This window comes from Falco naumanni, chromosome 2 (genome assembly GCF_017639655.2).
Source record: "Falco naumanni isolate bFalNau1 chromosome 2, bFalNau1.pat, whole genome shotgun sequence".
Lineage (NCBI taxonomy): Eukaryota > Metazoa > Chordata > Aves > Falconiformes > Falconidae > Falco > Falco naumanni.
In genome coordinates, this window is record NC_054055.1 from 18,803,557 (window position 1) to 18,816,809 (window position 13,253).

The 13,253-nt window shown below is 43.4% G+C and overlaps 1 protein-coding gene and 1 long non-coding RNA gene across 4 annotated transcripts in view; one reads left to right on the plus strand and one right to left on the minus strand.

The window, feature by feature from the left end:
* Positions 1-392: 392 nt before the first annotated feature.
* LOC121083285 lies at positions 393-10,306 on the minus strand. 3 transcript variants are annotated; one of them, XR_005826278.1, is made up of 4 exons: positions 10,132-10,306; positions 8,085-8,200; positions 7,693-7,996; positions 393-1,205 (listed from the first exon to the last, which is right to left on the minus strand). It is a non-coding gene; the product is annotated as an uncharacterized LOC121083285 (long non-coding RNA). The 3 variants fall into 3 exon arrangements; XR_005826279.1 differs by having other exon boundaries at positions 8,085-8,228; XR_005826277.1 differs by lacking the exons at positions 7,693-7,996; positions 8,085-8,200.
* A 59-nt stretch (positions 10,307-10,365) lies between these two features.
* MICU2 (mitochondrial calcium uptake 2) overlaps positions 10,366-13,253 on the plus strand; it is a 148,502-nt gene continuing 145,614 nt past the window's right edge. The window contains exon 1 of the mRNA XM_040583489.1: positions 10,366-10,567. Within this exon, the coding sequence (XP_040439423.1) occupies positions 10,373-10,567 (195 nt within the window). The 5' untranslated portion in view covers positions 10,366-10,372. The remainder of the gene's footprint in view (positions 10,568-13,253) is intronic.

Below are 13,253 nucleotides of genomic sequence, written 5' to 3' on the forward strand. Positions count from 1 at the left end.
AAAAAGCCAAGTTCCAGACTGAAGTCCAGGATAGTTTTGCTAGTGACTTCAAGCAGATCAAAATCTTAGACATGGTCTCAGAGTCTTAGGGAATATAAGGGACTTTTAACTTGTGTCATTTAGATACAAAGGAACTAGAATAAGGTGCACTAAATAAAGCATAAAGTTAATGCTAGAGGTTCTCACCATGCTTTAGCCATTGTTTCCTTATGTGTTCTTGCCATCGTCTGTCCTGTCTCTTCAGAATGCAAATTACAACAAATTAGAATCAGTGGAGCTATGTCTAGGAAAATTTAACTATTACATGTAAGGTGGATGTAAGACAGTGGACAAGCAGTAGCATAAGACAGACACAGACATCCTTGGATTTAAAATCATGTGGACCCCAAAAGTTTAGTAATGCAGAGATTTTATTTCTTCTCTTAATTTGCAATAATCACCTGGGAACCATCCAAGCAATGCAGTGTTTGCAGAAAATACATTACAAATAACTTTTGCCCTCAGGGATTATTTCCAGCTCTGTCACTGCCTTGCTTTAAGATCTTAGACAAGTCATTTCAGCCTACTGCGCTTCACGGTACCAAAAGAAGGCAATCAACCTCTAGTGACCCTCCACAGATGCTGTAATACTTAGTTCTTGCTGAGGTACTCTAACCCTTCAGAGCACTGCAGTCCCCTGTTGCTTTTGCTGCAGGGACTCTGGTACCACCCCAGCTACTAGTGGTAGTTGAGTTTCTGGCAATCAGCAAGTAAACCTAGTTGCTAAATGCATACAATATGACTTATAATAAAATAGAGAATATATAAAAAGAGAATAAGGAGTAGAGTAGACTACAAGGAGGGCAAGAAAACAGACGCAGTTTGCATGGGCATTAAGTCATTTAGACCCTACTTAGTCTGTAACAACAACTGCTAACCCACGATTTATTCAATATAATAATGCAATATTCATTCCTCAAACTTGCCTTCTACTTTATCCATCCAGGTCTGGTAAGAGTAGTGGGCTCTTTTGGGTACCAGGATGTTACCAGGTGTAACAGACAGCTGTCATGGGTAGATTTGGAGTAAGATCAAACCACAGACAGTCCTGCTGGTCCTCAATCCTCCACTGCTGCCACAGCTTCCTAGAGCTTCTCAGGGATTATGGAGTGGGACGCTCCAGACTGACCTCAGGTCCTCTGAGTCAATGGTGGTCTCTCTTGTTGCTGTAGAGAACAAGAAACAACTTGCTTTCATCAGTCACCTTCTCCCTACTCATACAGCCCCACCCAGTCATGCTTAGGGGCAGCCTATAATGGGAAGCCTAGCACTCCTAAGTGTCTTCAACTACCACAGGCAAGCAGGCAGGTAGCCTCTGGACCACTGGACCATCCACCTTCCTGAGCTCTCTCTGAGCAGTCTCTGCAGCAGATGATGCCTGAACTGACAGAGGATATGCATATTTTTCATGCAAGTCAAGACACAAAAGAGACGTAAATTCCAATGTTCCCAAATACAAATGTTCTTAAGCCTAGTAGCAAGTGATGCACAACACAATCGCTCACCACCTGCTAACTGATGCCCAGCCAGTCCCAGAGCAGTGATCAACAGACACCGTCCAACTCCCCCCATCTTATATACTGAGCATGATGTCCTATGGTATGGAATACGCCTTTGGCTAGTTCAGGTCAGCTGTCCTGGCTGTGTGCCCTCCCAGTTTCTTGTGCTCCTCCTGGAGCTGGCAAGGCCTGAGAGACTGAAAAGTCCTTAACTTAGTATAAATATTACCTACCAACAACTAAAAACATCAGTGTGCTATCAACATTGATCTCACACCAAATCCAAAACACAGCCCTGCACCAGCTACTAAGAAGAAAATTAACTCTGTCCCAGCTGAAACCAGAACGCTTAGGTAGGGAGGGTACTACAACTTCTCTCATGCAACAGCAGTAAGTGATTCTTCCCTCAGCTGCACCTTGAAGTAACACTTCTACCTGTCATCAGCATGGCACCTCATAATCAAACTGTGTCTGGCTATCTCCTTTGTTGCCAACTCTGACAGTACGTGCCCAGCAAGTTTGGTATCCAGATCTGCAAGAGTTCCTTTTCAAGAATCTCTGCAGCAACCATAAGTAGCCCACAGTGCAGATACTTACAGCTGAACTAAAATAAACTTGGTTCCCCTTACAGCCAAAAAGACTGACATGGGTGTTTCTTTGGTTGAGATTCATCTGAGCTGCTTTAAACATTCATCTTCAGATGAGACGAATGATGACACAGAGATGCATACTTCTCCCCATTGACTATAACGACAGCGATCAGTGATAAATTCCGGTGCAGACACCTATATGTAAGCATTTCAGTTGGATAAATCTTAGCTATGTCTTATATATCCTTGTCGTTCCGCACAAACCTGTTACATGTGGTTTATTTTCCCTAGTCCCCTTTCCTCAGAAACTAAGTTGTAGCTGATTTGCTGTGGATCCTGACTCATACTTTAAGGGTACATCTTTTGTGCTACATAAAAGAACGAGCTCAGGGAGCAGAACCAGCACCATACAGGTGTCCTGGCTGTGCTCTGGGCTGCTCCAACTAAATCTATTACAGACTAGATACAGGGAGGCTATACCTAACTGCAGGAACATGAGACTCATAAACACTGTGAATGCCATGTGAACAGGAGAATCCCTAAGCTTTGTGAACAGAGCCAGTCTGTGTATCTTGACTTTTTTCTTTTGATACAGCATACGCCTCCTTGGGTACATGCAATTCAGATATTGCAGAGTACCAACTCCCTCAAGTTCTCTCAAGATCCTTCCCTTTTCTAGAAGAAGGCCCTGTAATGGACTGGAAATCCTCTTTGGGTGCACTCAGCCAACAGATCCTGCCTGAATGGTGCCAAGTGGGGACCATTCCCTGAAGAGCAGCTTTGTCCACGGTTTTTTCAGGGATTTTTATTAGTACCATTATTACTATGCCTTTGTGAGTGGCTCCAGCAGTTGCTTTTGATGTAGCTACAGACTGAGGAAACCCTCACTAGAGAATATACCAAGACTGCCCGCAATATTTACACAAAGAGTATAGCTATTTTTCAATTCTGTAAGAGCCAGATGCACACATCTATCTATGGAAACCAACTCTGCTGACCACAATGACCTTTGTATTAGGACTTTCAACTTTTTTATGAAAGGATCACAGACCCTTTTATAGTGAAGTTACGTGTCTACCACACACTCGCACTATTAGCTTAGATTAGACCCTATACTAATTTTAGTTACTAAACAACTAAACACACATATTTGGAAAATAATCATGCCTTGCCCTGCTTATACAAGAATAGGTGCAATCAAAGATCATAAATAGTATTCTGAGCAAAAGAAGTAAACACTACTTAAAATAATGGAATAAATTACCGAAAACAGTAATTTAGAGTTTCATAATTCCTTTCTTTTTCAAAGAAGTAATTATATACACTTCACCATCTTCAGCAGTATTAAAGGTGTTATAATTTAAGATAACTTTCATTAATAAACCACAGTAGTACTACAAAGTGTTATTAATAGCAGCTTCAGACAGTGGTCTGGGAAAAGAAACAAGAAAGAAGGTATACGATGGTTATTCTACTTCAACATTTCAAACAAACATATATTTTAAAAATATTTTACAGGTGAAAATAGTGATAATTCTATAATTGTTTCTTTAGTAATACTGTGAAGTAATGTCTTTGCCATCTTTATTGTATTTTTTGAACTACATAACAATAATTATTTAAAATTATATCAGTCACATTGCATTTAAAAATATAGAGTCTGAGTCCCTAATAAATCCTTCTGGTTTTTCAAGTAACACAGATAAAATTAACTTTGCTAATCTTGACTTGTTTTATTGTACCCTTATGTACAATTTCTATCCCTCTCTCTTTTTAAAGTACAGAATCTATACAATGAAAAGTGTTAGGCAACCTTAACTATAGTTATTGCTGTCAACTCTTCCCATAAAACTTAGGGTGAAATACTGGTATAATTAAAATTGATGACAATGCTCACAATGATTTCAGAGAATGAAAGAAAAGAGAAGAAATGCTCTCTGAAATACAGTAAGGTACCCACAATAAAATTTTGCATTGAAATAGGAAGCACTAGTAATAAGATTTCAGGAAATCAATCCTACAATTAATATATTATAGGCAAAGGACATATATAATTATGTATCTATCTATATGTATGTATGTAAAGATACAACTAAAAAGTCTAAATAATAGGATTTCACTAAGAGATGGGTCTATCTTTTTAACTGGTGCTCACAACAGTACAGAAGAATGTTTGGAAGAACTAAAATGAAGTATAACTTATTCAGCTGGAACCATAAGGAAAATATTAACCACAAAGCACATAGTATAATTCCATTACTTAAAATATTTTCAGGGGACCTCTGTTATTGTTGCAAAAGTGCCATGGTATCTTATTATTGAAAGATAAAACAGCAGTTGAACAACAGTTCTCATCCAATAGCAAGAAACTCCCCAGTCTTCAAAGATTTATGTATGCAGTTAATTTTATGCAGTAGGAGTAGCCTTGCTTCAGACCACAGAACTTTTCAAAATGCTTAAATTCAGGCATAATATATGTAACTCGTCACAGAATTGAGACCTACAGCTTGGCCTCGAGAGCCCTCACAAATATACGTCTCAAATTAAAAAAAACACGCATGTTCCTTCACAAAAGAGTATCAGTTTTGACCTGCATGTTTTTATTCACATAAAAGCAGTATTTCAATAGTCTGTGTGCCATTTCTTTTATGAATCAAACATCAAAAAAAGGTCACTGGCAACTTAAGAAATTGTATTTAAATTCTTTCCAGTTACATTACTAGTATCTTCAATTCTCACATTTTTTTAAAACCGTAAATTTTGCTTTCAACTGTATGCTCTGATTTTTCAACTTGACTTAAAAAAGTAATTCTCTGAGGTTTGAGGGAACCGGTTATATATGCCAGTAAGGTGTTTTTCAGCTAACTACATAGGAACAGCATGAGAAGACAGTTACTGTGTTAGGAAGGTCAATATAAATTAATGCTAGAAGAGGTATCTGGGGACGTGTATCTTAGATAAATTTTAATTCTTTTCCTTTTAAATGGACTTTATCATGATAAGCTTTCAAGTAACTTTAGCAAGCTGAAACTATTTGAAGCTAAGCTATATTTATGGCCTAACTCCTAAATGCAAATATTGCTGTGAACCCTTATTTATGAGCTGAACAGTGCTATCTAGCCACAAAATGTTCATATTTATTTTCAGTCTTACTAGTGAATGAATGTTGACTGCCTGCTAATCAGTTCCATTTCCATCAACTCTAAAGCCTATAAAATAACAGAACCTTCTGTAAACTAACAGCACATTGTCATCTTAAGGCTGCTTCATCAGAGGAAGGTATTTCAGCTTCCTTGAGACTTCTCTCTCGTGTTTGTATTTTTTTCTTGTGGAGGAGGGATGGGTAGAAATTACGGAAACATTCAAGGTCAGATTGGACAGGGCTCTGAGCAACCTGATCTAGTTGAAGATGTCCCTGCTCATCACAGGGGGGGTGGACTAGATGACCTTTAAAGGTCTCTTCCAACCCAAAATATTCTATGATTCTATGAATAATAGCCTTTCTAGCATACAAAGCTGCTTTGGAAATTCTTGAAGTCAACTCCCAACCTTCACCATAAACAACCTTGGTACAGAAACTTTGAGACTCTGGATAAAGATCAAGGTATCAGCCAGGCAACTTTAATGACTGTCCAGTTTTATCCAATCACCCTGTAGTTTTCAAAGTGTGCTAAGATTATTTCATTTTATCATTTGTAACAAAACTTGTCTTCCTTGTGCTTATATCCTTATCTGCTTCAGAGCATTTTCCTTGTAATCATAGGCAGACAGATTGTTCTCATGTTTGTGAAGTAAAATACAAATTATATTCTTAGGACGACCAATGTAATTTTGAAGGGGCTAAAGAAGGTCTGGCTTTGCGAGACCTTCCACTTCAGTCTTCCATCTGACATCGGGCAGAATTTAATCTATGGTCCAGGTCTTTAACCTACAAAACCAAGCAGTGATATTTTCTGTCTTTCAATTAGCTTGTCTGTCCAGCTCCTCTAGGAAAGTATCCAAAATATTGTTAGGACAGTGCCTAGCCTACTAAATCTTACGTTTGATTGGAGCTTACTGTCAAATGTACATAAAGTAAATAAGTCAGACCATCCCCATGCTATTTCTTGTTAAATGGTATTATGGATATAAAAAGTGGCTTGCCAGCCTGTCCTGGTTTTGCCTGGGATAGAACTGTATGTTCTGTCATAGCACAGTACAGTGCTGTGTTTTGGATTTAGTATGAGAATAATGTTGATAACAGAGATGCTTTAGTTGTCGCTAAGTAGTGCTTACTCTAAATCAAGGACTTTTCAGTTTCCCATGCTCTGCCAGTGAGCAGGTGCACAAGAAGCCGGGAGGGAGCACAGCCAGCGCAGCTGACCCAAACTAGCCAGAGGGATATTCCATACCATAGAATGTCATGCTCACTGTATAAACTAGGGGGAGTTGGCTGGGGGCCACCGATGACTGCTCTGAGATGGTTGGGCATCGGTCAATGGGTGGTGTGCATATGTACCGTATACCACTTTGTGTTTTTCCCTTAGATTTTATATCTCTCTCTCCTCCTCCTCCTCTATTATTATTTTTTCTCCTTGATTTAAATTATTGAACTGTTCTTATCTCAAGTCACAGGTTTTACCTTTTATTGATTCTACCCCCCATTCCACCGGGTGTTGGGGGTGGAGGGCAGGGGGAGTGGGTGAGTGGCTACATGGTATGTAGTTGCTGGCTAGGGTTAAACCACAACACAGCCCCTCCCTCAACTCACAAATGGGTGAGTATTGCCTTCCCAGTCCAGTATACACAGCATTTGGAGTCCCTGAAGACAGACAAGCATGATGGGTGGCCCTCAGATTGGATGACTGAATGCATCCATCAACTCTTATTCTAGCTGAAATAGTGAGAAAGAGTTTGGACTGAATGTAACAGGAGTCAATTTAAGCTGTTACAAAAGTAAATGAATGCTGGCACTAAGCCTAATGCTCTTGAGGGGATTGGAGTTCTAGCAGAAAGTGAATCCCTGTTGCAACTTGGCCTAGCACTCTTAAAAGACACTGAAAGTGGACCTTCAGGCACGTGGAGCTGTATGGTTTTGGAGCTTGGTACTTTTAATTTTTGCTTTTGACTTTGTAACAAACCTTGGAAGAACTAAAGGTTCTGCCAAACATAATTTCCTAAAAATCACAGGAGTCACAAGAGTTTTGTTTCATGGTCATGTGGTTTTGTCTTTTGACGTGACTTCACAGTAAGCGTAATGTTAAGCACATTATGCTTAACAAGAAATGACTGCATTTAAGTATTGTTATATAACAATTTGGTGGAGCACTGAATCTTACAGGAAAATTAGATTCTTAAACATTTAAGAAAATATTTTATTAGCCTGTTTATTTGCTTGAAGGGCAAACTGAGCTGGATGGGAAAGGGAGCCTCTGAACTAACATTTTAGTACCACAGGGCATAGCAGTTGATTACTTTTGTCACCATGTAGCTCAGTTTTTCTGATGAAGCTCCTGTTATATTTACCAGACTGTCAGTGTCATTTCTATAGATTGCGGTGATCTTTGCCTTCTGTCATAACCTACCCTGCAGTGATGCTGTATCAGGTGAAACAGGACTGTGTCTCAACAGCCAAGAATTTTCTAGCTACTTAGGCATACGTTCTAGCACCCACAAATATACCAGCCTAGTTACGGCAACACAGGTTTGAGCCACGTCAGCGCAGCAGTAGCTTTGCACTCCTGCATGCTGCATACGCGGGGTGAATTTACTGCAGGGAGAAAAGGGGTGGCTAAGGACACTTCTTCATCAGCATTGCGTGCTTGCAGTCGTTTGAGAATAGTTCTCCATTCACATTGCAGTTGTATCTGTTCCAGTCGGGAATGTCATCTGAGGAAAGACAAATGACCTACTTACTTGTTCTTACTCAAAGAAAAACTGAAAATGCCTGGCAGGGTGCTGAACTAAACCTGCTTACCTGTGTTGTGGTCGTGTGTTCAACATCAAGGGATCTGGCATTCAGAATTCAAATCTCAGCCATCCTCTACAATGTTTCTGGGATGTTGCCAGCATTCATGAAGTGCTTGTTATTGGCTGACACAGAAAGGGAAGTACTCTTAATCTGCTTGTGCAAATATTACATGTCAAACTATAAGACGTGGATGGAAAATATTTTGTCTGTCTAGAGGGAAGCAGAAATAAGGGACAGGAATTTGCTGCAAGTTTTACATCTCTGCAGAAGAAGTGGGATTTTGCACTGTGTGCTTGTGTATAACAACAGAGGGATTTTGCTGCTATGTTTTACCGTAGCTGGGGATTAGAAAGGATTTGCCTGTATGAGTTACTTTCTAGGTCTCTGGGGATAGGAAAAAGATTTTGCAATGTACATTAGTCTGCAGAGATGGAAACCACTCATGCTGCATGTTGCACTCTTGGGTGATTTTGCAATAAGCAGTCATTTGTGTTCCCCAGAGAAGGTGTTTCTGAAGGGTTTGTATCCTGCTAAGGGTTCAGGTGGCACATTCCTGAAGATGTCCGAAACACTTCACAGAATGACACTCAGTGAACATCACAAGCTAATGGAAGACGGGATAAATTCTGAGATGGCATTAGTTAGATCACTGAAATTACCATCTATGAAACTGAATTAATGACTCTGAATTCAGGTCAGGGAAGGAGAGTGTACTAAAATTACTTCAGTGGCACTGATGGATGATCACCATTTGTCAGGGGATAGAGGGCAAAAAAAGCATTTCCAGATGTTTCAGAGCCTGTACCACTGCATTTGTAATGTTGACAACACAGTATTGGCTGTTGTATCAGGAAGAGGTGAAAGAACAGTTTGCTAAAATGGACCAAGTACTTTCTGAAGGCCTTTAACCAAAGACCAAAGTAATGAGAAAGTGCATGCAGCAGTTCCCTCCCTAGTCTTGTCCCGCATTCACATGGAGCCACTAAGTGAACTACTCTGAAAACGCAGATGCTGCCACTGCCAACACAAAATGACATTTAACTTCCTCTCTGATTTACTCCCTGTGATCATTAATTCCCAGATGGCCCAACGTTTGACCAGGATCAACTAATGTTTGAGTGTGGTCAACTCAATCTAATTAAGGCCTAGAAAGCTTTGTTAAAATGGACAGAAAAGCACACAGTGAATGGCTCTTTAACACAAGTTAACACTTTCACAGTGAATAGCTGACTTTAACACAAGTTAACACTGCTGGTTAAGTCAATCTGCAATGCTTTTCAGTTACCATCTCTGTCATGACGGTTTCTGTAAACAGTATCTTCCGTCATCTGTATTTCAAGACAAACTCTACTCTGCCCTTGGAAAGGATGTTCTAAACTTCTTCATGCTTTTGTTGTTTCTCATCTGGAACATATGCAGAGCGACGCATCCATACGGGACATCTCCAGTGCTTAGCGAGCCCTAATGGCACAGCACAGGGCAGGGGTCAGCCCCGCTAGGGCAAGCTCACAGCCCTGTCTTGCCCAGCACAAACCCGGTTCGTCACCTGTCGCTCTTTATGTACTCGGCAGTGGCCCAACGCTCTGGAAGGAGAGTCACATCAGTGAATAACGTCAAGCTGAGCTCTGTGACAAACACAGGGTGCTGGCAAGAGCTGCCGGAGCACCGCGGCGAGGCCTTCGGTGCTCCCTTCCCTGGCACACACAAAACGCCTGTCGCCGGCCACCGCCTGCCCTCTCCGCCAGGAACGCACCGCCCCGAGCCCGGCCCCGGCCAGGCCCTGTCCCCTGCCCGGGCCGGGGAGGCAGGGGCAGCTGCAGCTCCCAGGGGCCCGGCCCGGCGCAGGGCCTCTGCCCGCCGAGCAGCCCCTCCATTCAAGCTGTTGCCTGCGAAACGCTCGAAGCCGGGGCCCTGCCGTCTCGCCTCACCCCTGAGGGGGCCTACCCGGCCCGGGGTGAGGGGGTCGGGAGGCCGGGCGCTCCTCCAAGCCGGGAAGGCGGCCCTGCGGCGCCGGTCGCTGCTGCGAAACCCTGCGCACCTCTGCCTGCGTTACCTCTCCGCCAGCTCCGTCCCCTCCGGTTTGCGGGTAGCTTCCCTCCCGCTCGCGGAGCGGGGCCTGCGTGCTCCGCTCTCGTAGGGGACAGCACGATCCCGCCGAGACCGGGCTACCGCCACCCCGCCGGGCGGGCAGCGAGCGGCCCCACGGCCCCGGGCCCGGCGCTGCGCATGCGCCCCGCGGCCGGCGGAGCAGGGGCCGCCCCGGTATCGGCGGCCGCGCCGCGGTTTCCGGGAAGATGGCGGCGTGGAGAGCGGCACTGGCGGCGGGCGCCCGAGTGCCGCTGAGAGGGCGGCTCGCCGGGCTGCGGCCCCCTCGGGGCCAGCGGCGCCCGCCCAGCTGGAGGGTCGCCGCCGCCGCCCTGCTCGGGGGAGGCTCCCTGGTGGCGTGTTACAGTGGGCGGCCGGGCGCGTTCCCCGCGGTCCTGGCTCAGGTAAGGCGGCAGCAGCATCCCCGCTCCGTTAGCCTCGCCTCTCGCCGGCGGGCAGGGCCGGGTGGGCCGCGGGGGCGGGTGGGGGCCTGGCGCCGGGGGCGGGCGCGGGGCTGCGGGGCCCGGGGGCGGCGCGGAGGAGCGGCCCTGCGGGGGGGCCGGGGTCCGTGGCGGTCAGACGTCGCCCGCCTCAGCGCCGTGAGGCAAGACCTGGCCGCGGGAGCCCTCGTCCCTCAGGTTGCCCAGCAGGTAACGCGCGTCCCCGGCCCCTTGGCCGCAGCCGGGGTCAGCCGTGTGTCACTTTGAAGGACTCCCGCCTCCCCTCGCTGGCGGGAACGTGGCCGTGTTGGCCAGCGGCGGAAGGCAGGGGCTGCCTTGGCCCGCCTGGCAGCGCCGGGCCTGCAACCTGATGGACCCGTGTGGTTTTGCGGGTAACTTTCAGAGCTTGTCTTCCTTCTGTGATGCCTAGGCCACCTGTCAGGTGCGGTTAGACAGTCGTGCATCTTTTTTTCCCATAAAAAATAACACTTCACAAAAATACTGTTTTTATGTCTCATACTTTGTCTGAAATGCATCACGTGTATCAGGACGGTTTCCTCTTAGTATGTTCAAGATGTGTGCTGTGGATGTAAAAATTCTTGCCTTGGGGCATTAGTGCACATTCAGAAGGTTATGTTCAAGGACAAATAGTTATTACCTACAAATTAATCTTTGCAAGTTCCAAAATACAGTTTTTTTCCCATCTTTCTCCTTTTCCTGGAGGTAGTGAACTTTTTCCCGTTCTTCCTTCGGAGAAGAAGTTACTGTCAACTGGATTTGGTTAGGTATTTCAAGACTAGAAGACCTGAATGTTTTTTAGGCCACAGGGTTTAGGTGGTCTGAGAGAAAGTCAGTATATGCTTGCAGTACCGTCCATCTACTTATACCTAAGAGTTTTATGAAGTATTCAACAGTTTGTGTGCTTTGATATCTTGTCTCTTGACAGATATTGAACAGCCTGAACTGCAGGCAGATTAAATAGCAACCTTTATTCTCAAGTCAAGAACAAAGAATGATCTTTATAAAAAGTGCTTTTTTGTATTGCAGTCTTAATTGTGGAGAATTTCTAAGCTCTGTGTTCTTAGGAAACTCCAATTTTATTTTTTTTAAATAAGCATGTTTCTAAATAGATTAACTGTTAGTCCTGATTTCTTGGACAGCAGATGTTAACCTTTGGTTTTCTGTCTACAGCTCCTAGTGAGGAAGGCATCCATTTTTCCACTAGAAATCCTACTGGAAACCTATCTCTCTGTTGTAAAGAGCTGGCAGAATATGATTTTATATTTAGTTGTGTGCCATCTCTCAGCAGCATTGCATTATGTTTAAAAAGTTGTGTCGCTGAGACTGATTTCATATATGTTTGGAACTCTTGCATAAGTACATGTGTATATAGGTATATATAAAAAGTATTAAATGCAGTGATTTGAAGAATCAGTCAGCAATATGCAGGCGAGCGGAGGTTATCTTTATTCGGCAGCGCTGGGTGCATGGGGGATCGCTCCACCAAAGTCACGCGCCCAGAGGCGACTTTTCAGTCCCCCCCTTTATACAAGCTACTCATACCTAGTCACTAGTTTTCCAAGAAATTGTTTACATATTCATTACAATTCTGAGAATTCATTTACATATCTCGTGCCTGCGCAGTGTCCTTGAGGAGTTGTCTCTGCGCAGACTCTATTCCTTAGCGGCCATGTTTAAAGTCTTCATCTTCGCCACGTTGCATGTACAACAGGAATCTAAGACAAAATGTCCCTTCTAAAGATAACCAACCCAAGGACTTAGCAGTCTGTACATCCATCATGTGGCAATAAGGGTCCTTGGACATTTCCCGACTTTTAACCAAACATAGGTGCATCATCCTTTAGATAGGTGGTACAGCATTCACTATTCAGCAGGAAGTAATCACTTTTAAAGGGTGTTGAGTGAAGTCATCTAGTTCTGGTGCTGATGTGTTCAGGAGTAGCTGCCATGCAGTGCACAGACAGTCCTACAAGTACACTTTTTAATTCTCTGGGGAACTCCTAAAGTGTACAGCTTATTTAATTGATTCATTTTTGGGGACAGTAAATTGCTAGACTCTGCAAATATTAAATAGTTTATTCAATTTAAACTTGGCGGTTTTCCAGTAAAACGATTGTTGGAGATGCTTTCATAGTTACAGGCAAAAGTTCTCCATATGTCCTGTACTTCATGTTGATGCAATTAATGTACTGAGCTTTTTAAAACTGTTCAATAACTGCCATGCAGTGCATAATACTAAGGCAAATAAAATAAAAGTGGAACTGGATTGTAAAAGCTATGAGGAACAGAGTGGTAGAGCCAAAGTAGCATGCTGTGAGTAGTGTTTCAGATATTACTTGTGGCTTCTTCTTGATAGAACTAGGGAATACTCAAAAGCAAAACAGTGCGTTGAAACCGGTATGTCACCTTTATTTTATGTTTTGAAGTGATCTTTTTTCTGGTTCAGAGCTTGTGCTGTCCTGTTAAAAGGGAGGATTCACATTCTAACAGTGGATAACTTTTCTTCCTATTATAATAACTTTTCATTATAACTGATCTTAAGCAGACTAGCTTGAGACTGTGCTGGCAAACAATTCTGAACTGTTTGTGTTGCAGTATGTTATGTAGTAGAAATGTCTGCAGCATAGGT